The sequence below is a fragment of the Ursus americanus genome, chromosome 28 (assembly GCF_024610735.1).
Source record: "Ursus americanus isolate L20-20 chromosome 28, mUrsAme1.1.p, whole genome shotgun sequence".
NCBI lineage: Eukaryota > Metazoa > Chordata > Mammalia > Carnivora > Ursidae > Ursus > Ursus americanus.
Genome location: NC_142154.1, coordinates 38,458,804 through 38,485,239, shown reverse-complemented (window position 1 = coordinate 38,485,239; position 26,436 = coordinate 38,458,804). Strand labels below are relative to the sequence as shown.

Below are 26,436 nucleotides of genomic sequence, written 5' to 3'. Positions count from 1 at the left end.
TGGATTCTAGACGCAGGACAGTCAAGAAGCTGAATCTAGAGAGGAAGCAATATGGTCACTGCATCAGGTTAACAGACTCTAAGGAGAGGAGATTCAGTCAGAAGCTCATCTAAATCATACATATTTAGAGAGAAAAGGGGTTTATAAATGAATTTTAAAAAATTCCTTCACGCCTCACAACAGAAAGAAGTCTACATTCTAATGATATTCATACAACGAGGATTCAATAAATGCTTGTGAATAATGACACAGAAAAGGGTTTATTCTACCTCTGAAGTCTTTCTTCTCAGTTTCTCCACTGGAGTCAACTTTTTTTTCTTCTTCTTCACCCTCTTCTCCTTCCCCTTCTCCAAATGAGGCCATAAGTAGTACGCCAGCTTGGGATAACAAATTCTTCAACTGACTACAGAGTAGGTCCAACAAGGACTGAACTACTTTGGGGCTCAGTTTATCAGCATATGTCCTATGTGAAGTAAGAGGGAAAGAACAGTGGTAATAACACAGCTGGGCAATTGTTTGTACTTAAACACATAAAGGAGATTAGGGGGAAATGGCAATTACTAAAATGTGAAAAGACTAGGTCCCATATAGTTCCACCGAGACATCTATAATGCTCACCCTGTAGTGATGGCTAGAATCTGGAGCAATCTTGTACTAGCCACTTTTAAAGCTGTGCTAAGCTGGGAAACTCCCGTCTTTGGCAACAACTGTAGAGGCTGTCCTAGCATGGTGTCTGTGCCACACAACTGCGACAAGACGTTTAGCAGACCAGTGGAAATTGCCAAGGAAACATCCACTGGTTGATAGTGAACACTCAGGGCAAAAACTGTAACCAAGAGGAGACGTTGCTGGGCTTCTAGAAAAGAAAGAAAAAAGAGAGAAAGAAAACTGAGAATTCTCTTTGAAGTAAACAAAGCATTTACTAAAATAAATCATATTCCAAAATATAAATAGTAACGTGGAACACTATTACATTTTCAAATATTTATTCTCTACCGGCAAACTGACCTACTAATGTTAAAACAAGATATAGAACACCTAAAGTATCTAGCATAAAATGTAACTTGCATCTTACATTTGCAGGGGCAGTTACTCACCAATGTGATGCTTGTTTGCTTGGAGAGCTCTCTCTAGAGTAGCAGATAATTGCTGATAAATCTTATGCACGGCCACCTGGATTTCAATCTGAATATTTCTTTTAGCGGCTCTGATCCCATCCTGAATTATATATAAAGATTTACTTTGCTATTAGTAACAGTAACACCTTCTACCCAAATAAAAATAATAGCATTTTATCCCACTCTATGATAAAGCCTGATGGTGATTTTTAATTATTCAGTGTATTTCAGTATATAAAAGTTTTATAATAAGTTTATACTTAAAAGCTTGACAATTCTTGATTCTATATAATCTCTCTCCTTTCCCACAAAGCAATTTTTCTTCTCTAAATATGGAAGACATAAAGACTACACTTAAAAAAATTTTTTTTCAAGCCATCAGGGAAACTAGGTAAAATGATCAAGTGTAAATGTAAATTCTTGAAATCCATCCTCGCAAACACCAATCCCTATCCCAAATTAGATCTATCTCTATCCGATTTCACTAAGGGTTAAGAAAACTGAGCCAGCAAAGAATCTAAAAGAACAACAGTAAAAATGGCCCACCTGATCCGAACTGTATTACTATTACCCAGGAAACTACACCAATGAGATATCTTTAAGAGTCATTTAAAAGTCTTTGTAATTTTAAGCCTCAATCTTAAATACCAGAACATTTAGCATTATTAAACTGATTTTGTAAAAAAAAAAAAAAAAAAAACTTATATATACATATATACATTTATAATCTGAATGTACTGCAAGGTGTCATCCTCACACCACAGACCCATCACCCACCTGATAGTGATGCAATCGACCACTCTCTCCTTTGGCTCCTGCATGTCCCACAGTGCCTAAACCAAAACACCCTGCTAGAAACTGCAGCCTCACAGATGTGAGCAGTGTGGATGACTGGAAGCCTGAGCTTGACCTGCTTCCTGCCAGAGAGATGCTACCTTTTTCCTCCATCCCAGACAACAGAACGAGGATCTGGTGAAGTGCTTCTAAACGAAGCTTGAGAAAAGTAAAATAAATATATTTTAGACTCCTTCACTAGACTGAGACACAAAGGAATTCCAACACAGATAATATATTACTTAGCACACAGAAAACTGACATTTCTTAGAAATCTATTCTATTAAACATTTATTTTATTATTATGACTTTTTAAAATCAAAATATTTCTAAAAACTCTATAATTATACTTCAGTATAAAAGAGTCTACATAGGACAATGGGGAAAATAGATTTGGGTATAAGAGACCTAATTTCAAGGCCAGACTCTTCCACCTACTGTGTGATCTTGGGAAACTCATTTAACTTCCTGAATTTCAGTTTCTTCATGTGTCAAAAGTGGCTAATACTGTAGTACTTTAACCTACTCACACAGCTATTGTGATGTTCATGAGAATAAATACGTGAAGGTTTCAAAACTGTAAGGTACTATGATTATTGCTTCCTTCACTTCTAAAAAAGTTATATAAAATGAATAATGTTTAATTCAAGAATTAGAAAAAGTATTTCTGAAAGGTTTCTCTGTGATTCTCCTGAACATCAGGCTCTATCTTCCCTAGGAAGACAATACCTACCACTGTGGCCAATCAGCCTATCGTTTTTTTTTAATAAACTTTTTATTTTGAAATAATTGTACATCTAATAATTGTACAGAAGAGTTGAAAGATGGTACAGATGGTTCCTGTATGCCTTCCCCCTACCTTTTGCTAATGTCATCATCTTGGGTAACCATGGTACATTTATCAAAACTACGAAATGAACACTGGTACAACACTATAACTAAGCCACAGACTTTACCTGGATTTCACCAGTTTTCCCATAATGTCCCTTTTCTGTTCCAAGATCCAATCCCAGATAGCCTGTTGCATTTAACTGTCATGTTTCCTTAATCTCCTTTAGTTTGTGACAGTTTCCATCTTTCTTTTGGAAGAGCTGTTCATTTATTTTATCGAATGTCCTTCAGTTTGGGTTTGCCTGATGTTTTCTCATTATTGGACTAGAGTTATGGATTTGGGGGGAAATACCATAAAGTCCTCTTCTCATCACATTTCAGAGATGCATGATGTCACCATAACTTATTACTGATGATGCTAATCTCAATCACCTGGCTAAGGTAATGTCCGCCAGACTTCTGCAATGTAAAATTACTCATTTTTCCTCCCTTTTTATACTCTGTAAGCCCTGAGCCGGTAAGTCCAGCTTACTCAGAAAAAAGGGGGAATTAAGCTCTACCTCCTGGAAGGAAGAGTATTAAAGAATCTGTGTACAGGGGCACCTGGGTGGCTCAGCTGGTTAAGTGTCTGCCTTTGGCTCAGTTCATAATCTCGGGTCCTGGGATGGAGCCCCACATCAGCAGGGAGTCTGCTTCTCCCTCTCCCTCTGCCCCTCCCAGTGCTTGTGTGTATGCACTCTCTCTCTCTCAAATAAATAAATAAAATCTTAAAAAAAAAAAGTTTGTTTGTATGTTAAAACCAGAGTAATTAATAAATATTTTGAGGGAGATATTTTGAGGCTATGAAGACATCTTATGTCTCCTTGAAGTTTTGCTAATTTTAGCATTCATTATTATTACTGTGGTGGTCTAATCTAGCCCTTTTTATTTCTTTTATGTTTTTCAAAATAATTTAATGACAAATATGCCATCTATTTCTGTATCACAATAAAAGAAAAGACGCTTAACTTTATATTAACATATTGGAGATACTTATTTCCTAGTACACATGTTTAGATTATTTATCAAACATTGCTAAAAATAGAGAAAAGCTCTAACAAACTAAAGAAAGTAACTTTGTGTCTCCCAAACATTAATATCAAGTAGAAAAGCAGCAAGCAATGATTAGCTATGTTCATACAGTATTTTAATAACCCAAGAGGTAATTTTCAATACAACTATTTGATCTTTTTTTCACATAATTTTGTTAATGACATAATTTGAAACATCATTTTAAAGTATGGATTTTAGCATGTCTCTTATGAAGGTTTCTGCAATCTAGCCCGTTTTAAATGAAGACAAATAGGTCAAAACTGGAGGCTCTAGGAAGCAGATCTGTATGCTCACCAGCCAGTCTCACTCTGGTTTCTAGGAGACAAGGAAAGACTTATGATTAAAGTATCTTGTTCTAAGAGACGGCAATTAAAAATGTACTTCTGTCCACTTCAAACAAAATATTATGCTGTTTTAGTTATGAGAGTGACATCAAAAAGTTCAAGTGGAGGAAAGGGAGAGGGAAAGAGTAGAAGAAAAGTTTTTCCTACTATTGTGCATTCAGTGATTTGATTTAAGTTTCTGTAGTGCCTCACGAGGCATAAATATCAAAGACTTACTTCTGCCCTTAACTGCTGCTGTTCCATTGCAATGATGGAGGCCTGGGGACTTGTAGACATACTTTCCTCCGGTTCCTTAAAACCTGGGGCATTCCCCACATCTCCACTCACAAAGCTTACAACATTTTCAATCAAAGTGTGAACTCCCAAAGACTTGGTCAGATCAAAATCAGACTCAAAGGAGTACGAGGAGTTGCATAACCAGTCTCTGCTATGTTTCAGGCGAGCCCAAGAGTCACTCAGGGATTCCAACTGACTGTGCAAAGGACCTACATACAAACAGAACAAACATGTATCAATGACAACCAAGTAGAGCGTACATTTTGAAACTAGATGAGGGCTGAGTGCTGCTATCATACCAACTGGTGAGAAATGGACACTCATGTTTGAGTACATGCATGCATTAAGTGAATCGGAGCAAAATGCTTTGATAAAAAACAACAAACAAACAAAAACTAGAGCAATGTAAGAAAATAAAGGGAAAGCCCTGTTTGACGATCAGTGTCTCTGTAAGCGCTTTAGCAACACGCTGCCACAAGAAAAAGAAAGGCAGAAGCTGCTCTCAAAATGCTTAGCTTAAAATGCTCTGCAGTATTAAACCAGACCACCATTTATGAACAAAAAAGAACTAGACACTTGGGACACTGCTGGTAAGGCCTAATAGTAATAGGACTTCATCTGTTTTAATATTATTTTTGCAAAGAGTAAGTTAAGACTGAGCAAAGAGTCTACATATCTACAATGAAACATTACCAAAAAATGAATATAGAAGGGCAAGTAAACTTACACAAAAAGGAGACACAAACATCACCCTTTGGGTTTCATTAATATAAGGAACACTTTCACTGTGTCATATGCATATTTATTTCAGGTTGTGAAACTCCTATATAGAGGAAGCAAAGTTTCACAGACAAGAATATATGAGATTTACTGTAAAACGATATCTATTTAAAATTACCAAGTGACGTCACAATAGTTGCTCAAAGATATAATACCATTAGTTTTGCCGGTGGGCATTTTCTAGACTAAACAGACTAAAACATTAGAAAACAAATATGTTAATATGTTTGAACTCAACAACTGTCCCAGTCACATGCCAATATTAGCTTTAAATAAATATATAAATGTCCAGTTCTTACAAGCCTTCTTTTTTTTAATTTAATTGATCTCAGGTACATGAATTAGATTAATCATAATCCTTGGCTCATGATATTCTCTCATCATTGGTCCACACATGGCCTGCTTCTGTATTTATTTTTAATAAATGTGAACACAAGAACTAGAAAATTGACAGTACCTTGTATCTACCTATCTGTTCCTCTCTCCCTATCTCCTCCGAGCTAAGGCTGTCATTATCCCTAAGCTGGGTTTATCATTCCTTTGCTTTTATTAATGCTAAATATTGGTTTATCTTATATGAATTCATTCCCAAGACAAAGAATGTTAAGTTTTAGTGGGTTCTGACTTTACAAAAAAATATCATTTTATGTAAATTTTCTGGGCATACTCTCTTTCATCAATATAATACTGCCAATATTCATTCACATTATTGCATGTAGCCACAGTTCATTTGTATGAGTGCTGTATAATGTCCTATCATGTGAATATACCAAATTTCTCTACTAGGAATGCATCTTAAGGTACCCAATAAAATATGCATTCCAAAAATTATATTTGTTACACAACAAGATGAAAAAGATTTGGGAAGAGAACTACTTAAACACTAATGCCCACAGAGAAAACAAATTAATACAATATTGACTGCTCAACTTATTTCTGAATTACTACACTGGTGTCAGTAAAACCGCAGGAATTCAAAATCAGATGTAGAAATTCAGCTAATATTATAAAGTAACTGAAATAATTTATAAGCGTCCTACTAGAATAATTTTAAATGGTAATGAATATATGGTTTATCTGCCTTCCATGTTTCAGCAAGAATTCTTAAAATTAAAAAAGGCTGAATTTTCAGTTTTACTGAGCATAAAAAATAATCTGAAAAATTCCCCAAACTGTATAGCTGAGTATTTTTTCACATAAAATAGAAAAGAATAAAAAAATCCAAAGAATAATGTCAAGGATGGATAACATATTAAATTAAAAATGATATTTAAAGAATAAAGCAGAAGCTAATAAAAAAAAGAAATAATCATTTTCCATTTCTTTAAGCACACCAAATTCAGAATCTGGATATAGCCTTAACTTACAAATGACAGTTTTTGGCTCTTTGCATTGAACTTCTTTGTTCAATAATAAAATTTCAGGATAAAAAGTTCTTCTGTTTTCCAATATTTACAAATTACTTTTCAAAATGAAAATAAAATGTACAATGAGCTAGTGTTAGAACCACAGAAGTAAAGGGGACCTTGAAGATTATGTAGTCCTCAATTTCCAACTGAGGAAGGAGAGACTCAAAAAACTGATCTGTTAAATTAATAACACTAATTCCTTAATTTTATGGTAGGGAGGCGATCTTGCATATTCCTGTTACTAATCGACATCACGAGTCTCTAGTCCATGGAAATGTCAACTGCCTGCCTACACAAAGGTTCACTGTGAAGAATATACAAAGAGTGAACTGCTTTAATAGACCCCAAAATGTTCTAGGAATGGGTGAGCAACCCATTCAAAACCTCTCTGCAAATTAAAGCAGGGGCTAAAGTTTTTGTATAAAGAGTCAGACAGTAAATATTTTAGGTTTTTGTGGGTCGTAAAGGTCTGCTACAACCACTCAACTCTGCTGTTCCTGTTGCAGCCATAGACAATACATGAACAGATGAGTGTGTGGCTGTGTTCCAACAAAACCTTATTTATGAAAAAAGGTAGCAGACCAAACTTGGCTCACTAGGCATAGTTTGCTGAACCCAATGTAAAATATGCAACTTATTAGGTTTAAGACCCAATCAAAACTTTGTATGACTAAAAGAAAGAACAAGAAAACATGATATGAAAGCATTAGGATAAATAAATAAACAAATAAATAATCATAACCCAAATATTTAGGCTGACATAAAAAAAATACTTTAAAACAAAAACTTACATTATGGAAATGAGAAATGAAAGAACTCTTAGTCTTTTAAAAAAAATTGTAACAACCTGATAACTTTGGTTTGTTCGATATTATTTGATCTGAATATAGGAAGTACTGTGTCTGAAAAGCACAACAAAAGCTTCTATAGAGTAATTGTGACTAAGACCAGTTCTTACTTAGTATTAATTCAGAGTCATCTACTATAAAAAGAAAATATAAAGTCCAAGAAAATTTTGAGATTGTTTACTTGTCCTTACAACTTTGGTTCTTAAATGGAATTTTCAAAATGAACATGGCAGAGCTGCAATACATACTTTATAAACCATAAAATATGTAGGCAAGCTAAAAGGGGAAAAAAATTAAACATGCCATCATGTACTTGCTTGAAGCTCTTCTTTTTTCTGGGGCTCAACTGGCCAAAAAGGAGTAAATACACTACCACACAAGAATCAGAAGACAAAAGGAGAAATTTGATACAGGAGACAACATTTACATTTGTTCTTCTTTATATAATCTAATTTGAAATGCATAGTTACAACAGCATTTCACCCAAACATGTTATACCACGAAACACACATGCTGATAAATGTTTCCAGTACTATTATAGCTGTAAACCCCTAACACTTTATTTAAAGACCCAGGGAATAAAAAAATCAAACCATGTAATATTTTAACTAAGAAGACTCCTGATGTTGCTTCTTAAATTGTTGCTTTGGGATCCCCACCATATTTCACTGCATCAGCTTCAGCTTCACTATGAAAACTGAAGTTAAATATCTGCGAAAAGGTATCTTTCAGTGAAGAATGAGCTCCGTTCTACACAACTACAGCAAGTCTTTTAAGTATTTACCAAAGTACCAAAATACCAACACATTTAACAGCTTTGTCAAAAATTCTGACAAGCTGCTATAAGAATTAAGTGTGTTAATATGTTTTAAGTGATCAGAACAATGACTGGCGTATATAAGCAGTTTATAGGTGTTTAAAGAATGCAAATGTTCTATTATCTCTGAGGAGCGAAGCAGAAATAATGTTTCACCTATCCCTTTTTAAAGTGATCTATGACTTTTTTTGGTTTTAGAATTTAACTTCCATGCCTCTAAAGAGCTGAGCAAGTTGATGGAGCTAAATTTATTTGCTCACTTTGCTCTACTCCCTCCTGTACGTGCTTACTTGGACCAACTATGGAATATTAACTGGAGTGAGGGAAGAAGAAGCAATCATCGCTCAACAGCATGAATCCTAGTATCTCCAATGCCAAATACTGAAATTACAGGCACTAGGCACTCCCAAGGAGAAGTCTTTGGAAGCACAGTAAGGGCAGCTGAAATGTGTATACAACCATTAACTGTTATTGATACATCCATTTAATTTTAGTAAATGGGACATAATTAGACACTTACCTCTAATTTTTCTTATTAGGTTTTTAATAACTCAGGACCACTGAGACTAATAATTACAAAAGCTATGTGAGGGGAAAAGTTTACATTTCCTCTTCTAAATATTGGAAAGGGGTAAACAAGTGTGTAGAAGAATTCTCACTTAGCTAGACATCTGCTTGTCCTTCGTAGCTCAAGTTAGAATCAGAACACCTAAATGGCCCCAAACAGTTCTCAGACTTGGTAGGTTCATTTGCCCAACTGAAGATAGGCATACTAAGACTTATAGCATCTGGTCCATATTGGCAATAAATAAGGAAAAAATAGGGTAGCTTATTTTACCATTATTTAAGGGCAAAACAAAACAAAAAACCCACCATGATCAGAAGGTAGTCACCAAATATACATGATCTTTAAAAAAATCCTTTCAAAATATATTCTCCTAATGTATTTTCAGTGTTTGTTTCTTTTAAAGATGGAAATTCATAAAAAAACTATTAAGTGTACATTTTCATTGCTTAATCCACAAGCTCTAGGATTCATGAGATTGAAAACTACTTATTTTTGCTGCCCTTCCTAAAATAGTACTTTTTCTACTTTCTAGTCACCTATACCTAGGAACAAAGCCATCAGATTTCTTTTACTCTGGGAACATTAAACTGTAATGATTACTAAGATAAACTGGTACCACATTAAGTGATATCATGAAAACTTATATAACTACTTTGCCTCCCTATTATAATTTCCTAAGTGGGTAATTAAAAAAAACTTTTCCCATGAGGTCCTATGTTTGCTTTTCTGTTTTCAACAAAATAAAGTTAAATTCCAAAAGGTTAACAGATTTTGGTACTACCTTGAGCTTTTTGGAGAAGGTAGTTTATCCACAAACAAAATTTGGATTAATGGCTTAATTCATTTTTATCTACTTAGATCTAAAACTACAAAAACTCCACATCTACTTACAGGGTAATAGTTTAAAAACTTGAATAGGTACCAACTCTAGGACAGTAATTCTGAAATGTTAGAGTAATTCCTCCTAAGTAATTTACACTCAAATTCTAGGTTATGCTTAATTCAAAGATAAAGATACCACTTTCTGTTTTATTCTGAACATTACTTTGCCACACGCTGTCATGGCTACTATTAGACTAAATCTCACATTTATATTTCCATAAACAAGATAAGGATTTGAGAGAAAAGAATAATTTTAGCTAACGGCCTATCACATATAAATATAATTAGGAAGCTCTTAAACTACAGACTGGATCCCTTACACTACTCGGTAAGTCTAGAACCATCTTCTCTCTAGCACCAAGTGACATGCATTCATTAACATAAAAGAAATTTTAGCAACAGGGCTCACGTAAGCTAACCAAAAATTTAATTCCTAAGTCAAGTGGTTAAGGAAAAGAATTCTCTGGCGAATTATGGCATGTGAACCACCAATTTTCGAAGAATCAGAAAATAATAAAGTACATGCTGCACATTATACTAAACATCATTTAATTTTTTTCATATACAAATACCTTATAATTTTTTTAGAAACCCAGCAGCTATGTTATAACCCAACAGATATGTTACAGTCTCCAATACAGACTTTCCAATAAAGAAAGCACCAGTTCTAGTCATTATTCCTAATATTTCAGAAAAATCATTCTCTGTATTCTAATTATAATTAAAGGACAAAATATTGCCATATTTGATTCTACAGAAGTACCAACATTTCTTCTTCTAAGTTATAAGCACAAAAATGAAAAAACATGTGTGTGCATTTCTTCTCCTCATTCCTCAGTTTTCCTTCATTTCTCATTTTTTTCCCTGTGAGGGGGAACCTAACATCCTGCCAAGGAAGCTATGAAGAGAAGTATTTCCTTTTCAAGTACAGAAGATGTAATATCACAGGAAAAAAGATTTTCCCACAAGCTTTTAAAAAATTGCCACTAGTGCCAACTCTGAACATCTCACTTTTCACAACCACAGTATAAATGGGTTTAATAAAAATGCCAGTTAATAGAGAACAATACTTGGAGAGTTTTTAGTTAACCTTGAATTTAGATTCTCTGAAACTGCTGTCCTTTCCATCCATCTGTATACATAACCAAGAGTTAACTGTATTATCCACTAAGACAGAGCTTCTAACAAACAAGCTTAACTCTTGATGACACTCTAAAATTGTTCCTCATGGGAAAATTTCTGCCTAGAAATCCTAAGTTCATGCCTTACATGCTTTATCTTAAGAGACAGAAAAAAAAGTGGAACCTTTCTGAAAGTGTGCCTGGGTACGTGGGAGAGTGAACGCAGCAGGGTGAACCACTGAACTAAAACACAGCAAATCATGTACATAACCCCCCATAATGTAAAGCATTGCTTCTGGAGTTAAACAGGACTTTTTACAAAGTCAAAACACATGACAAATGAGAAACAGAATAGACTACTAACTCCTAGACAGTTCTATATTTTAAAAGGGCATATATTTTAAAGAAAATGATTTTCCTTTTAAGTCTTCCAACAAGATGTTTCTAAATTTGTTTCTGCAGTAATGCTTCAATGACAATCCTATCTAAATATATCACATATAAAAAAGCTACTTCATTTAACCAGATTTTTAATTTCTTAATACTTACCTCTTTTTCTATGAGATGATGCCAAATCCAAATCAACATTTCGTCTTCCACTCTATTAAATTAAAAATAAATAACATTCAATTGTGAAAAGTATTTTAAGATTAAGATTTAATACATTAGAATAAACACACATATAATTATAGCAATGTGCTACTTATTCACAAGTCAAGTCAGACTAACAATACAAACTCTCTAAAAACTCACTGAAAACAGCATTAAGAAAGGCCAGGTACGTAACCCAGACACTAAAACACAAAGTCAAGGTATACACTAACTAGCATCGCAAAATAGCCTAAGTTTTTCTTTGTTGTCACCTATTCTTCTTTGAAATCTTTGTCTTATTTTCCAAACACACTATGAACTTATTAATACCCTCTAGATGTCTAAAGCCCCCTGTAGTAAAGTCCTGTTTTGAAAAATTATTACTTGCTCTATTCTCACTTTATGTTCTTTTCAAAAGCCCCACTGGTCTTGGCTAGGTGTTCAGAGGAAGAGAATCTGACGAATCCAGAAAAATAGAAACAGAAAAATAACATAGTCCTAAACCTTCTAGCCGTATTTTAAAAGATTTTAAAATGTTTTTAAAAGCCTGTTAAATATAAAAATCTCAAACTGGTGAAACTGCAGATAGCTCAATAAAAAAGTGAAGGCTCTCAGGAAGAAAAGAAGCATATTTCCATTGGGGAGCGGGTGTAGACACCTATCTGCTCTGCTCATACAGCCAACCAAACACAAACCATAGGTGGCTTATTTATGCACAGACTTGACATTATGGTCTTAGGAATTTCATTCATACTCTATCACACAATAAAAAAAATTGGTGGCAAAGAAGAAAGGTTGCAGAAATGACAAAACAGACTCATTTAGGAATGCCATTGTAGAAAATTGTTACCTGGTTACACACAGACACATGTACCCACATTACGGATAAACACATTCTGTCTTACACACACACACACACACACACACACACACACTCACCAAAAGTAAGTATAGTGTCAGGCTGTTTGGTGCTGGACAAAACACCAAATGTCACAATAGCCCCTGAAAATATCACTGTGTCATGCAATAAAATATTTTTATCACACAGTACCTCTGTCATGAGGGCTCATGGAAGAATTTTATCTCAGGCCTCAGAACCAGAATTATCTGTGTTTCCCTTGAACAACTGGTTTGTTTTAGATACTTTTAGACACTGAATCCCGTGAGTCATGCTTTTCCTGCTTGGTGGTTCACGTTCAGCAGGACATCACAGGCTATGTACTGAGGTGTACAAATCTTACCCAGGGCTTTATCTCTCAGCTTCTTTCAGCCCTAATTCACTAATCTAATTTACACCTTGATAAATTATTTATTTTTACACACTAAATCAAATCCTTTGTGAAATAAGAGGGAGAAGGAATAAATTAAGAGACTGTAGTACAAAATGTTGGTAAGTATGACAACTGTCAAATAGTTAACCTCAGGTTTAATTAACTGCTGAGGTTTTTCTGTTTACTAAGACAGAGAGGAAGATAAATATCATGTAACACTCCTTATAAAAGAAGGATAAAGATGGGGCGCCTGGGTGGCCCAGTCAGTTAAGCTTCTGACTCCTGGTTTAGGCTCAGGTCATGATTTCAGGGTCATGAGACTGAGCCCAGCACTGGCCTCCACACTGAGCGCAGAGTCTGCTTAGAGATTCTTTCTCCCTCTCCCTCTGCCTCGCCCCCTCATGCTCGCTCACTTTCTTTCTAAAGTAAAATAAATCTTAAAAAAAAATAAATAAAAGAAGGATAAAGATTTAGCATCAAGGATATGAATGGTAATCCTAAATAACCTCAGACAGAAGGATGATGTATTTTAGCTGGAAAAACCCAAACTGCCCCCTCTGCTTGCTCCTCTTCATCTATACCAGGCTCTCGAAAACTGAAGGCTTAGCCCAGGTTTCCTTTCATCTGCAAAAGAATCTGCTCCGGTTCTTGACTCTCCTACCTCTTACAACACGATGTTTCTAAACATTCCATAAGGAAAGATGATCAAAAGCAAACCTTTTCAAAAATGTGTTTATTAATCTTTTAAAAATGGTACGGAAACCAAATGAACAATCTTGCCAATTAAACCTGAGGTTCAATCCACCTCCACTGATCTGTCTTTCCATTCTGTTTTGAAAACATAATTTTCAAAATGTTTTAAATTATATTACCAAACTTGTTCTTCCCAACAACCCCATTGAGGCCAGTATAACAGGTAGTTTTATTCCGTTTCAAAGATAAAGAAGCAAGGGCTCAGAAAAGTTAAGCGTCTTGCCCCAGGTGAAAATCAATAGTAAATCATAAGCCTTTTGTGACTAAGTCAGATTTCATTGCTTGTTTTCTAAAAGTATGTTGCTTTAACTACATCTATCCTCACCTTTTATCTTTTCATTTCAATGGAAATGAATTATCAATCTTTGACAGTATGCTTTGCATATTATAAAAGATACCAGGCCAACACAACAAACCAAGACCTTCTGAGAGGCCTACTGGAAAGAAATATTAATAATATACAAATAAGTCCAACATGAGACATTAGAGGTACTAACAAACTGCCATGGAAATAACATGGAGACTCACTGTGAGTAACATAATCTTGGAAAAGCTTTCTGGAAGAGTTGACCTTTTGGCCAGTTCTTAAGAGAGAGATAGGACCCCCATCAACAAAATTCAGGAGAAGAACATTTAAGACAAACAGTGCTTGAGCAGAAGCTCAAGAGGTATGTCTGGGGTCTGGCAGGTGGACTAGCATGCCAAAAATGCAGATCACCACAGAGGTAACTGGCTCCAAAGGCAGGCAGGAAACATTTTCCAGAATCTCTGCTTTCTGGGTACGCAGTGCAGAGTCACTGAGTTTTTTGAGTAGGAAGGTAGCATGACCAGTAGGTGTTGTTCCTGCATGTATTCTCAAGAGCTCTAACTTTGGGAACAGTGTCTAAGGAGAGGAACTGAAAAAAAGTAGGGAGATCAGTTTGAAAACTACCAGTCCAGGCAAAAGTAACAAAGACCCGAATTAAAGAGTAGAAAAGACAGAATGGGCACCGAAATTTTACCAAAATAGATTAGATGGCACTTTAGTCATTAAAAAAACAAAACCAAACAAAACAATTCAGTGACTGCCTGCTATGTGCCAGGCGCCACAGGCGCTGGGGACACAGCAGTAAATAAAACAGCAAACTCCTCTCCTCAAGGAGGTTATATTCCAGTGGAGGCGAACAGAAACTGATAAACAAATATAATAAATAAATAAATTATGTTAGGTACTGTGGGGAAACAAAACAAACAAAAACAAGAAACCCCAGCAAGGCCAGGTGGACAGAGAATGAATATGTGGAAAGGAGGGCAAACTGCAATTATAAATAGAGGTAGGCCTCACTGAAAAAGTAACATCAGAATGAAAAGCTGAAGTTAGGGAATTAGCCAGGCAGACAACAGGATTCTAGTGGTCAGAAATAGTCAGGGTAAGGCCCTAAGGGGAAGTTGTGTGGTGTGTTCACAAAAAAGCCAAGAGGCCAATGTGGCAGAAGGAGAGTCATCAATCAAGAAGGACAGTAGGAAAAGAGATCGGATATTGGGGCCAGCAAATGTAGAGTCTTGTAGGCCCTTGTAAGGCTTCTAAGCTGAGAAAAAGTGAAGTCACTGGGGGTTTTGGGAAGAGAAGGGACATGATCTGTGTTATAAAATTATGACAGGGTGGGGAGACTAGGCAATGAGAATGATCAGATTGGAAAAATAAACAGAAATCTCAGAGACTGTTAAGACTGCGAACATGAACTGGGAGCACAGAGATACAAACGGTAATAAAGAATAAAAGGAAGAAAACAAACAAAAACATCATGATACAATGAAACCTGCTTAAAGACACTGTTGAGCTTTCTGTTTAGAAGTTCAGCTTTCTGTTCATGTAGCGCTTTATACCTTCCAAAAATATTTTCATATCCATCATCTCAATTCACACAACAGAGAAATTTCAGAGCTAAATATGGGCTTACAGACCACTCAGTCCAAAAAACGAGTTTCTGTTTGCGCTGTCGTGTGACATGACCACAGTCTCACAGCTCTTCAGAAGTAGAATCAAGGCCAGAAGCCAAGTCTCACACATTGCCTTAAACACAACAGGCACTAATAATCTATCACACAATTTTGGAACACTAAGACCCAGAGAAGTCAAGTAACACATATAGATTATTTGCGTACGAGACAGAGGAAGCCAGGGCGCCTGGGTGGCTCAGTAGTTAAGCGTCTGCTTTTGGCTCAGGGCGTGATCCCGGGGTCCTGGGATCGAGCCCCGCATTGGGCTCCTCTGCTGGGAGCCTGCTTCTTCCTCTCCCACTCCCCCTGCCTGTGTTTCCTCTCTCGCTGGCTGTCTCTCTCTCCGTCCAATAAATAAATAAATAATCTTAAAAAAAAAAAAAAAAAAAAAACAGAGGAAGCCAAACTGAAAATCCAGCTGTGAACTCCAAATCCAAAGCTACTCAAAGAGAAGCAATCTCTCTTTTTTTTTTTTAAGATTTTATTTATTTATTTGACAGAGAGAGAGAGACAGCCAGTGAGAGAGGGAACACAAGCAGGGGGAGTGGGAGAGGAAGAAGCAGGCTTCCCAGCGGAGCAGGGAGCCCAATGAGGGGCTCGATCCCAGAACGCTGGGATCACGCCCTGAGCTGAAGGCAGATGCTTAATGAATGAACCACCCAGGCGCCCCAAAGAGAAGCAATTTCTTAGATAGTTTTCACACTATAATTTACCTGTCAAACTATAGCATACTTTATTTCCTACTTCTTAGGTAAATCACCACCTTGCCTACAGTCCAGGTCCTGAGGCTTTTTGGGTAGGTAACTGAGAGCTACTGAAAGATTTTAAGTAGAAGAGATATAAACAGACATGTGAAATGCAGAAGATGGGCAAAAAACAAGAGTTTTGGAGGCTTCTGGACTAGTCCAAGCAAAAGACAAGGAAAGTTTGAAACAGAACAGTGGCAAAAGGGATGGAAAGGGCATATTAGAAATATATTAAGGGTAAAATTTTCAAGACTTGACTAATTGAGGTGTAGGGAGTGTGGGAGTTTGCAAAGATGAGAAAATGAGGAAAAGAAAAGGATGACTCCTGGGTAGTTAATAATATCACTTACTAAGATAGGGAATATAAGACAAGAAGATGTGAGAGAAAGATGAATTTATTTTTGGATAGATTAAGACTGGAATAACCTCACTTGTTCAGGTGGAATGTTCATCAAGGAGTCAGATATATGAATTTGGAGTTTAGGAAGAAGTCAGAGTTAAAGATAGAAATCTGAGAGTCATTAACATATAGGTGGTAAATATCTATGCAATATCTTATTTCTCTTTTAAGTTCTTTTTTAAAAAGCTCTTATATGACTAGGACAAACATATATTACTTACTGTCACCAAAGTTGTACGTATCTACACCCTGAAAACAAAAATCCCTCTTTACTGAATATAAAGTATATAAGTATAAGTATATAAGTATACCTACCAGTGCATAACCCTCTTCATCTGATTCGGGCTGAGACAAATCGGATTCACTCCTCGATTTGATCAGTCTATAATTTGGACTTGCGTGGACGAGCCGGCTCTCTGCTGTAAGACTTTCACTCCTGTCTCACATGCACAGAGAAAAGTTTTTCAATTTGGGATTGTTAGTGAACATAAAATTGAATGGAAATAGCAGCATAGAGATAATACACACACACAGTGAGGAGTAATTATATCTGTCAATGGGAAATCCTGACTCTCGTGTAAGCACAAAACCCTTTACGATTACATCAAAATAACTTGCATGCCACTAAATTACAGAGACACAAGTAACTTCGAATGTTTGTCAACTGCTGTTGTTTATATGTATGAAAAACTGCCTCATTTAATCAGAAATGTATGTTCCAGGCTGAATCAGTCTCACTCTTTAACACATTAATACATTATTTCACCCTACTCAATTTGTATTTCCTCCTCCATTCCTTCTGCATTAATTTCAGAAGACCCCTACAACTTCGAGAATAAAGTATTTCAACGCATACAGTAACAAAGGGGGTCGAGTAATATTTTAAGTTTCTAGTCAGTCCCACCTGGTCATAAGTCCACCCCCTTCGGAGGCACTTGTCGAAGGCTGCTGCAACTGTCCTTCTTCCTTGCGCTTCTGAAGCTCATCAATCACGGGACTCACTCCTAGTATTAACAGGGCACACCGATGGATCACAGAGTTGCAGGCAGCGGTGTATACATCCTGACCCTCAGGAAGGTCTGTGCTGACCCTTCGCTCTTGCTGAGACTGAGGAGGTGGGTCATCAGCTCGAGCCCCAGACCCTGCCCCACTGTTCATTCTATCTCGATCTCGGCTACGAGCTACTTCACGGGCTGAGAGGAAACACTGAAAGATTTCTGTAACATGCAACACAAAAACAAGGTCTTAACACATGGGGAGAGAAGAGCAAAGAAAATAACAATAAAAATAGTCATAAAGTTTGGATCAAAAACTTATTGAAACAGGGAAAAATTATTTTTTAGACATTAAATACAGATAACTAAGTTAAAATAATACTAAACACATGTAAAATATTAAACTTTTCACCAAAAATTACAATAGGAAATACCTATGCCTTTACAGAATTTAGGTTTGATTTATTCTATTTCTACTCTTACTAATGAGTTAGATCAGTGCTTTCCAAAGTGTGGCCCCAGACCAGAAGCATCAACATTAACTGGGTACTTGTTAGAAATGTAAATTACTAGGCCATCCCAGATCTTCTGAATCAGAAACTGTAGGCATGGGGCCAGCAATCTGTGTTTTAACAGGTCTTCCAGGTGATTCTGAGGTCTACTAAAGTTTCAGAACTCCTGGGTTAGATAAAAATAACTGCATATTTCTGAAATGTTTGTGACCTCAGTATGAAAACTGTCAGGTTACAAAAGAAACATAAAATTTAAGTTGCATTAGTTATGAAAAGTCCCCTTTCCCCTTCTAAAGTCTACATAATTTCTGACATCTACACTTTGCTGTATCTCAAACACATTATAAAAGTACAACCACTAAAGTTCTTTGCTGAAACTGAATATGGTTATAATATACAGATAAGACTGCCTCCAGAGTTAAGTGGCATCACCAAGAATGTCTATCTGATGCCAGCCCTTCCCAATCCCAAGTGTAAAAAGTCACTGAGTTTAATAAGGTTCTGATGCAGTGGTAGATACTTCACAATAGAAAAGGAATTTTTTGCTCAAATTTGGAGTGAAAACATTATTCTTTATTGGGAACCCAAGCAGAAAAATTGGTAAAACACTAGATTCATCTGTTAATACAGAAGTACAAATCTTAAAGATGGATTTTATATGTGTATTTTATAGAATTATTATAGCAATATTTTCATATGCTGTTTAAAGTCTCTTAATTCTGCAAAAATCACAGCAACAAACTCAGAGTACAAAGCTGGAAATCAGTTAAAGTCATTAAGAGAATGGTCACTGGAATTTTGGGCAGATCTCACTCTAACTCCAGCTGCTACTAATGGTGGCCCTAGAGACATAATTTTGCCTCCTTAAACCTCAGTTTGTCCACCTTTAAGATAGGTAAGTACTAGAGTGCATCTCATAAGACTGTTGTGAGGATTATCAGCTAATCTCTAAGAAGCATTTGACCCCGTGCCCAGCAGGTAATACAGGTCCTCAAAAACCACAGCTAGTTTAAAAATTACTACTCCCTAGATGACTATTGTGCTTTCTTTTACTATAATTGAGGATTGTATTTTGTTATTGTGTTTTCCCCTTTGGACTTTGCTTTCCAGAATTTCTTTTTTTTTTTTTTTTTTCCCAAAGAGACAGCCAGCGAGAGATGGAACACAAGCAGGGGGAATGGGAGCGGAAGAAGCAGGCTCCCAGCAGAGAAGCCCGATATGGGGCTCAATCCCAAGACTCCGGGATCACGCCCTGAGCCGAAGGCAGACACTTAACAACTGAGCCACCCACGCACCCCGCTTTCCAGAATTTCTAAACTAAGTTTTGTTTAACTGCCAAAGTTCCTTCAGCCTAGGTTTTTAAAATATAATTATTCTCTCTCCCCATCTCCAATCCCCTTTTTCCTTGTTTTTTTTGTTTTTTAATGTTTTTTGGTCTGGGGCCACCTTCAAATCATTTTTAGAAGTATGGAGAACACAAATAAATTGATAATAAAATAAGTGTCAAATTGATACATACAGACAATCCTAATACCAAATGCATAGCTAGCCATAATATTTTAGTCTACAAAGTGAATATACATTTTAACTTGAAATAGCCAAATCACTCAAAAGATACTGACAAGGGTTTAAAAGCATTGATATTTCCTTTTCAACATCTAAATAATTGCCTTGGAATATACAAATACGAAAAGTGTTATTCACCCAGCCAATAGTATTCTTATGTATATTTTTGCTCTCTACTGACAATGGCGATAGTCAGTGGGTGAAATTCATAATTTTTAAAGGGCAACATATAAAAAATAACTAGGCTCTCCTGGTAAGTGCAGAAAGGGCCTGTCTTCCTCACCACACAGAAGTCGGCCAGGCCTGTGGACAAACTGGTACCCTCGAAAACAAACTCTGTAAGACCTTATCCAATCACTCACGGGCATCATTTCATGCGTGAGATTCAGTGAAACAGTTACTACTTCTAAAAGCCTGCTTTCAGAGCTTTTCAGCCCAAAACATGCAATCCACTAGCTTCAAAATGAAACTAGCACAGTTTTAAGAGCTGAAACATTAGCTAATGTCATTGTAAACGTAAGACTATTCGATCCTTTTAGAAAAACCAAAGAGAAATGTTTGCCTTTCTCTTCGCCGGTCAGCTCCCCTAACATGAAGAATGCCACGATGTGAATCTGAGAAGCTAAGAAGGGTGTACTCACTGCCCGCGGTCATCACTTCATGCTCCCGTTCTTCTTCTTCGTCCTCTGGCTCGGGATGCCCCTCTTCCCGGTCTCGCTCAGCCTGCTCTTCCATTTCAGCTTCTTCATCAATGGTTCGGGCAAATGAGTGCTCCTGAGGATCCACATCTGCAGAGTCCTGGTTTTCTGAGATCTTAAAGAAACAATCAAAGCTACACTGAAGATTTTTTTCAAAAACTTGGAAAACTTTATTAAAACCTTGACTTTTTTATCATGGAAAATACTGCTAACATCAAGAACACATGAATTTTACTACAAAACCCCAAAAGATACACTGGGTAAATCTGAAAAGATTAGAAAGAATGTATGTACACAAAACATGTACAGAGACACCTATATGTCCTCCTATCCTCAGTATTTTGATTAGAATGTCATAAGTTGATTCAAATTTATATTGCTATTCAGCTATAAACTCCTACAGAGCTGCAATTTAAAATGAATTGAGTGTAAAACCAAGCATAAAAGCATAATTTAAGAACATGAATTTTTATACCATGCAGTCTCCCTCAAGCTGTATATGTTATTATTACTCTGTATAAATGTTTTACAATTCTAATTTAAAACAGTATTTTTTTAACTTCTTTTTTTGGTGAGAACATTTAAGCTCTATTCTTAGCAAATTTCAGTTATACAAACAGTACTGTTTTTAATTTTTTTTCTTTATTTTGTTTTCTCCTGAAGAAATAAAAAATTAGAAATCTGATAAGGATGATGTTAATTTTATTTCCCACAGTGGTTAAGCTACCTAGCAGTCATCTAGAGGACAGAATTCTTTTTTTTTTTTTTAAAGATTTTATTTATTTATTCGACAGAGACAGAGACAGCCAGCGAGAGAGGGAACACAAGCAGGGGGAGTGGGAGAGGAAGAAGCAGGCTCATAGCGGAGGAGCCTGATGTGGGGCTCGATCCCAGAACGCCAGGATCACGCCCTGAGCCGAAGGCAGACGCTTAACCGCTGTGCCACCCAGGCGCCCCTAGAGGACAGAATTCTTGCAACAGATGTTAAGGGCCTCATGAATACCATAATAGTATATATCATCTTTCCCACAAATTTTAGTAAAAAGTACAAGTGAAAAATTTTATTTAATGCATAATAAAAGTTATTTTGTGATTGACAGCCAATAAATAACTTAAAAATTTCATACAGATGGGGATACTGAGCAGCCAGTCAGACTCATGTATAACTCACTTATCCCCATAATATGAAGTTTCAAATCTGAAACTCAACAAAATGGCAAATTAATACATTTCATGGACTTTCAAAGTCACTAACAAATAGATCCACAAATATTAAATCAGCACATGCCAAAAGAATACTGTAATACAAATGCAGAGACAGAGTTTGGTTTTTAAAATCTAAGATCTCAATAACAGCGTACAAAGCATCTAACATATAAAGTTTTAAAGTAAGCATTTCTGAGGGTGATGTATTATCCAGTCTTGTAATTACAGGATCATGTTATCAGGATTACCAAGCACTTTAGAAATCACCTACTTTTGTTGCAAGAATAACTTCTGGAGCATCTCTTTCTTTCTTTCTTTTTTTCTAGAGAGACAGAGAGTGTGTGCACAAGAGTGCAAGCAGGGTGAGGGGCGGGGGTGGGGGAAGACTCCCAAGCAGGCTCCATGCCCAGTGTGGAGCCCTATGCCGGGCTCAATCTCACAACCCTGAGATAAAGACCTGAGCTTATATCAAGAATGGGAGGGACTTAACTGACTGAACCACTCAGGCGTCCCACTTCTGAAGCAGTCTTAAGACAAGGTTTCAATCTTAATCACCAGTGGTGGACAACTCTAATTATGAGAAGGCTATCTTCCTTATATTCAGCAAACAGTGATTCTCCATTCAACTGTGACCCTTTGGTGCTACCTATGCCCTCTGGAACAAGAAACACACTTATTTCCTCTCCTACAGGGAAGCTTTATTTTTAAGGTAGCTATCAAGTGACTCCCTTTTTCATTTCCCTAGGCTAAACATTTTTGACACTCACAGTTCTTATATAAGACGACTTTTAGATCTTTCACCAATCCAAGGTAGCTTTTGTTAATGTCCCTCATAAATTACAGCATCCCAAATTAAAAAGGATAATTCAAATATGGTCTAATCAGCAAAAAATAAAGGAATAATATTTCATATGATTTGCACAACTCAATTTATTACTTATACAACCTATGAATATACAAACTTTCTTAGCAGCTTGATAAATGTGGGTTAAATAAACCCCAAATCTTTTACTCAACCAATTTTTTCACTACATAACGAAGTATGTACTCAATATTTATTGAACACCTGCAATAATCAAGGCACATTTTTTTCCACATAAGTCAATATGGAGCTATCTCTCACAGCTTGCAGAAAAACAGAAATTAACTGATTTCCAACTTTACCCATCTGTCTCGTGATGATGACCTGGTCTGAATAAGTTCAAGGTTCTTGCAAGCAAGTAAACGACTTCGAACTTTGTACACACAACGGTACACTTCTGATAAGCTTTTACCAGGTTGATATCTAAATAAAGAACCAAAATAGAAAAGTTACCTAATTTCTAACATCATGAGAGCAAATATTTGTCTGAGCATAGTTTTAAGTTACTTGCCGGCTTTCTCCACATGCTTGGCTAAGTAAATTTGTGTGTTTCAGGAGTGCTGCAAGAACAAATCTAGACACAGTGTCCAAGAGTGACTCATTACTTAAGGTTGCACTGTCCCAATCTGAAAACAAAAATGATGCATTGATATTTAAAAGGGCTCAGAAAACAGTTCAGAGTAATTTTAATCGCTTTAGTAATCCAACATCTGAATGGAATCATTTTCCTAAACATTATTTAGCAAATACACCTACTAGATACCAGATATTGTTCCCTGTGCTAGGAATACAGCAGTTAACAAAACTGAGGCCCTGATCTCACACAGTTTATTTTCTAGCTGGCGGGGGGGGGGGACCAATAAATACAAAAATTATTATGACAGAAAAGTGCTATAGAGAAAAATAAAGCAGCGTGGGATTACTATTTTATACAGGCTGGTTTGCAAAGGTCTTGGATAAGGTACAGATGAGCAGAGATGTAGGCAAAGTTGGAGAAGGTGCCATACAGAAACAGTGTCCCCTCAGAAAAAACCAGTGTGGAGGCCCTGAGGCGAGTTCCGGGGGCCACCGTGGCTGGAACAAAGCGTGCATGCACAAGTGCTAGGAGACATTAGAAAGTTGGCTGGAGACCAGATCATATAGGGCCTTGCAGGCCACTGCAAGTCCTTTAGATTTTACTCTGAGGGAAATGGGAAGCACCATTAGAAGGCTGTGAACAGAGATACAATATGATGTGACTCATGTTTTGAAAGGCGGACTCTGACTGCTGAGTGGTGAGCTAAACAGGGACAGCAACAGCAGTACTGCAGTAATTCAGGTGGCTCAGACCAAAGCCGTAGCAGCTGAGGTAGTGAAAAGTGGTCAGATTCCAAATGTGTTTTAAAGGTAGAGTTGACAGGATTTGTTGATTGATCAGATGTGCGAATACAAGAGAAGTCAAAGCCGACTAGAAATGTCCTTAGAATGTGGTTGACATTTACTGAGACAGGAAGATCACATGAAGAACACTTTTGGAAAACAAGGAGCTGAAATCAGGAGTATGGTTTTAAGTACTGTCTAATTAAGCATCCTTGTGGAGATATTGAGTAAACTAGGCAAGAGAGGACATATTTGGTATTTGAAGCCAGGAAGTAGACACTGTAAATACCATAATAAAATGAAATGAATTGGGTAAGAAATGAAACAACATTTGGACAACGATGAGTACATGCAATAGAAAGCCAAAATCACAGCATTAGATGATGAGAACTAGGCAGGTGTTTTCTTTAATTCCATGTTAGCATACTAGTACTGTATTTTAAAAATGTGGTATATTCGGGAGATTCCAAATGGGGGTGGGAGGTTTACTGTCTGCTAAATTCTGTTAATTCAACAGATTTGCCATGCTACTTAAAAATAAAACCAAACAAAAAAAAACTCATGGAAAATATCAAGCCCTAAGTTAAGTTTATTTGTTCTTTCCCTTCTTAAAACTCCTGGAGATAAAATTTAACATCTTGGTTTTCTAGTCATTTCTGTATGCTTAGGGAAAAAACTAAATTCAGACTTAACCTATATTATAGGCAAAACAAAACAAAACATCCTGACAATATAAACATGCCTGATTTTAAGAAAATTTTATAGGCCACCAGAGATAATCTTAAAATGATAGACTATATTACATAAAAAATTTTTCCACATTAGGTTCATGAGAAATCGTCTGTTCCAAGGGAATGCTTGCTATTCTGGTAGCTGCTATGACCTAAAATCAAACATGACCCATTTCAAGGAAGCTAATACTCAATTTAAAATGCAGACTAAAGACCCTGTGCTGTGTCTCCTCTTTAGTAGAGATTATACAATTTTTAAAGTAATGGGTTCTTTTCTTCATTAAATTTATAGTTATTTCATATCAAGCACTACAGAATTTTTCCATTATTCAGGTAGTCTAAGGTTACAGTATGTAAACAATTTAGGAAATGGAGCCATACAATGAGTTTTTATTCATCTTATGTTTATATCTAGCTTTTAAAGTTCTAACTGCAATTAACAAGTGATGATATAAAAGAAAACGTAACTGCACATTCCAAGAAAATGAATGCAACTATGAGAGAATACTACAGAATACAACTTAGGAAGTAAATTTTTTTTCTCCTCCATTACCATACTTTTCTATTTCTGCTTGAAGTCAACACAATATAGAATGCATGAATGATATATGAATGATAAACTGGGTGAAACTAAACTTTCAAAGGTATCATATCTCAATGTTATTTTAAAGCTCTGAACAATAAGCACCTCATTTCATTTTTATTACACAAAATAAAAGACAATAAAAGGAAAATGTATTTAATATTACCATTTTTATCACAGGAGGAAGACGATTCAAAGAAATAGGGGGAAACCAAAAATAAGACAAGAAAAAAATACCACGGAGAAAGACAACTATGGATATGGGATTCTGAACAATCAAGGTCACTGTTAAAAAATAAAAACATGGGAACTAAAAAGAAATCAGATATATTTTCTGAAAACTTGTAAAGTTTATTTTATTAATCAAATAATATCGGAAACTGAAATAACACTACATACTTATATAGCACTTTACTACTGTACGTCATAGTTCATCTCATTTCAAATTGGTATCTTCACCAGCTCTCTGTAGGGTAAGTGTTTTACAGAGAAGCAGAACGACCAGGCCTAGAGCTTAGACTTCTACGTATACAACCCTTCAGTTCTTACCCCAGGACTTGCAAAGGGAAGAGATTCATTTAACAGACTCTTAAACTAGACCCATTTATACTTCAGGGAATCCTTCAGTAAAATGTTTGCCTCTGGATTTATCTTTTATATAAATCTCAATTTTCCCACAGTAGGTTTGCTTCAAGTGGGATACATACTTAGAGTACTTTCCACAAAGAGGAAAAAGAAATTGTTTAATGTTATTTGTAAAATACTTTTTTCTATAAAAAAGTAATAGAGTGATCCCTGTGATTTTCTATTTACATATATTACATACATATTAGTCAGTATTATAAGCTATCTCCATATTTACCAACTTTGTCCTCTTCATCTTACCTTTACTAACAGCATAATCCTGCATGCTAATCCAAAGGCTTCGTGCAGGCTCTTTTGAACAACCCAATGCCAAGTCTACATACACAGCAATTTCAGGCCGCAGTTTGTAATCAAAAGGCTTCTGTTCTTCATTGCCTGAAAGAGCTACTTCTAACAGGCAACTCATACATTTATCTAAAAATAATTATTCATGTTACCAATTTTAAGCTTGACCAATTTTGTTGCTACAAATAAAATCTTATCACTTTTATTTAATCCATATTTAATAATACATTTCAAACCATTTTAAGTAGATACTACAAAGGTAAAGTCCTTTAACATTTCTCAATGAGCAGTAATATCACCAGCCCTTCAATCCCCTCCAGAAGGATGTGTGAC

General features: G+C 36.1%; 1 protein-coding gene across 14 annotated transcripts in view; it reads right to left on the bottom strand.

Moving 5' to 3' along the window:
- The window catches only part of HERC1 (HECT and RLD domain containing E3 ubiquitin protein ligase family member 1), a 179,807-nt gene that overhangs the window by 74,923 nt on the left and 78,448 nt on the right, over nucleotides 1-26,436 (bottom strand). For all 14 annotated transcript variants that reach the window (XM_045810686.2, XM_045810698.2, XM_045810694.2 and 11 more), the window contains 12 exons: nucleotides 26,059-26,232; nucleotides 23,012-23,126; nucleotides 22,803-22,923; nucleotides 20,376-20,547; nucleotides 17,566-17,878; nucleotides 16,977-17,097; nucleotides 11,470-11,521; nucleotides 4,436-4,704; nucleotides 1,896-2,111; nucleotides 1,098-1,218; nucleotides 619-856; nucleotides 270-463 (listed from right to left, as the gene is read on the bottom strand). In XM_045810686.2, coding sequence (XP_045666642.2) covers nucleotides 270-463; nucleotides 619-856; nucleotides 1,098-1,218; nucleotides 1,896-2,111; nucleotides 4,436-4,704; nucleotides 11,470-11,521; nucleotides 16,977-17,097; nucleotides 17,566-17,878; nucleotides 20,376-20,547; nucleotides 22,803-22,923; nucleotides 23,012-23,126; nucleotides 26,059-26,232 — 2,106 coding nt within the window. The remainder of the gene's footprint in view (nucleotides 1-269; nucleotides 464-618; nucleotides 857-1,097; nucleotides 1,219-1,895; nucleotides 2,112-4,435; nucleotides 4,705-11,469; nucleotides 11,522-16,976; nucleotides 17,098-17,565; nucleotides 17,879-20,375; nucleotides 20,548-22,802; nucleotides 22,924-23,011; nucleotides 23,127-26,058; nucleotides 26,233-26,436) is intronic.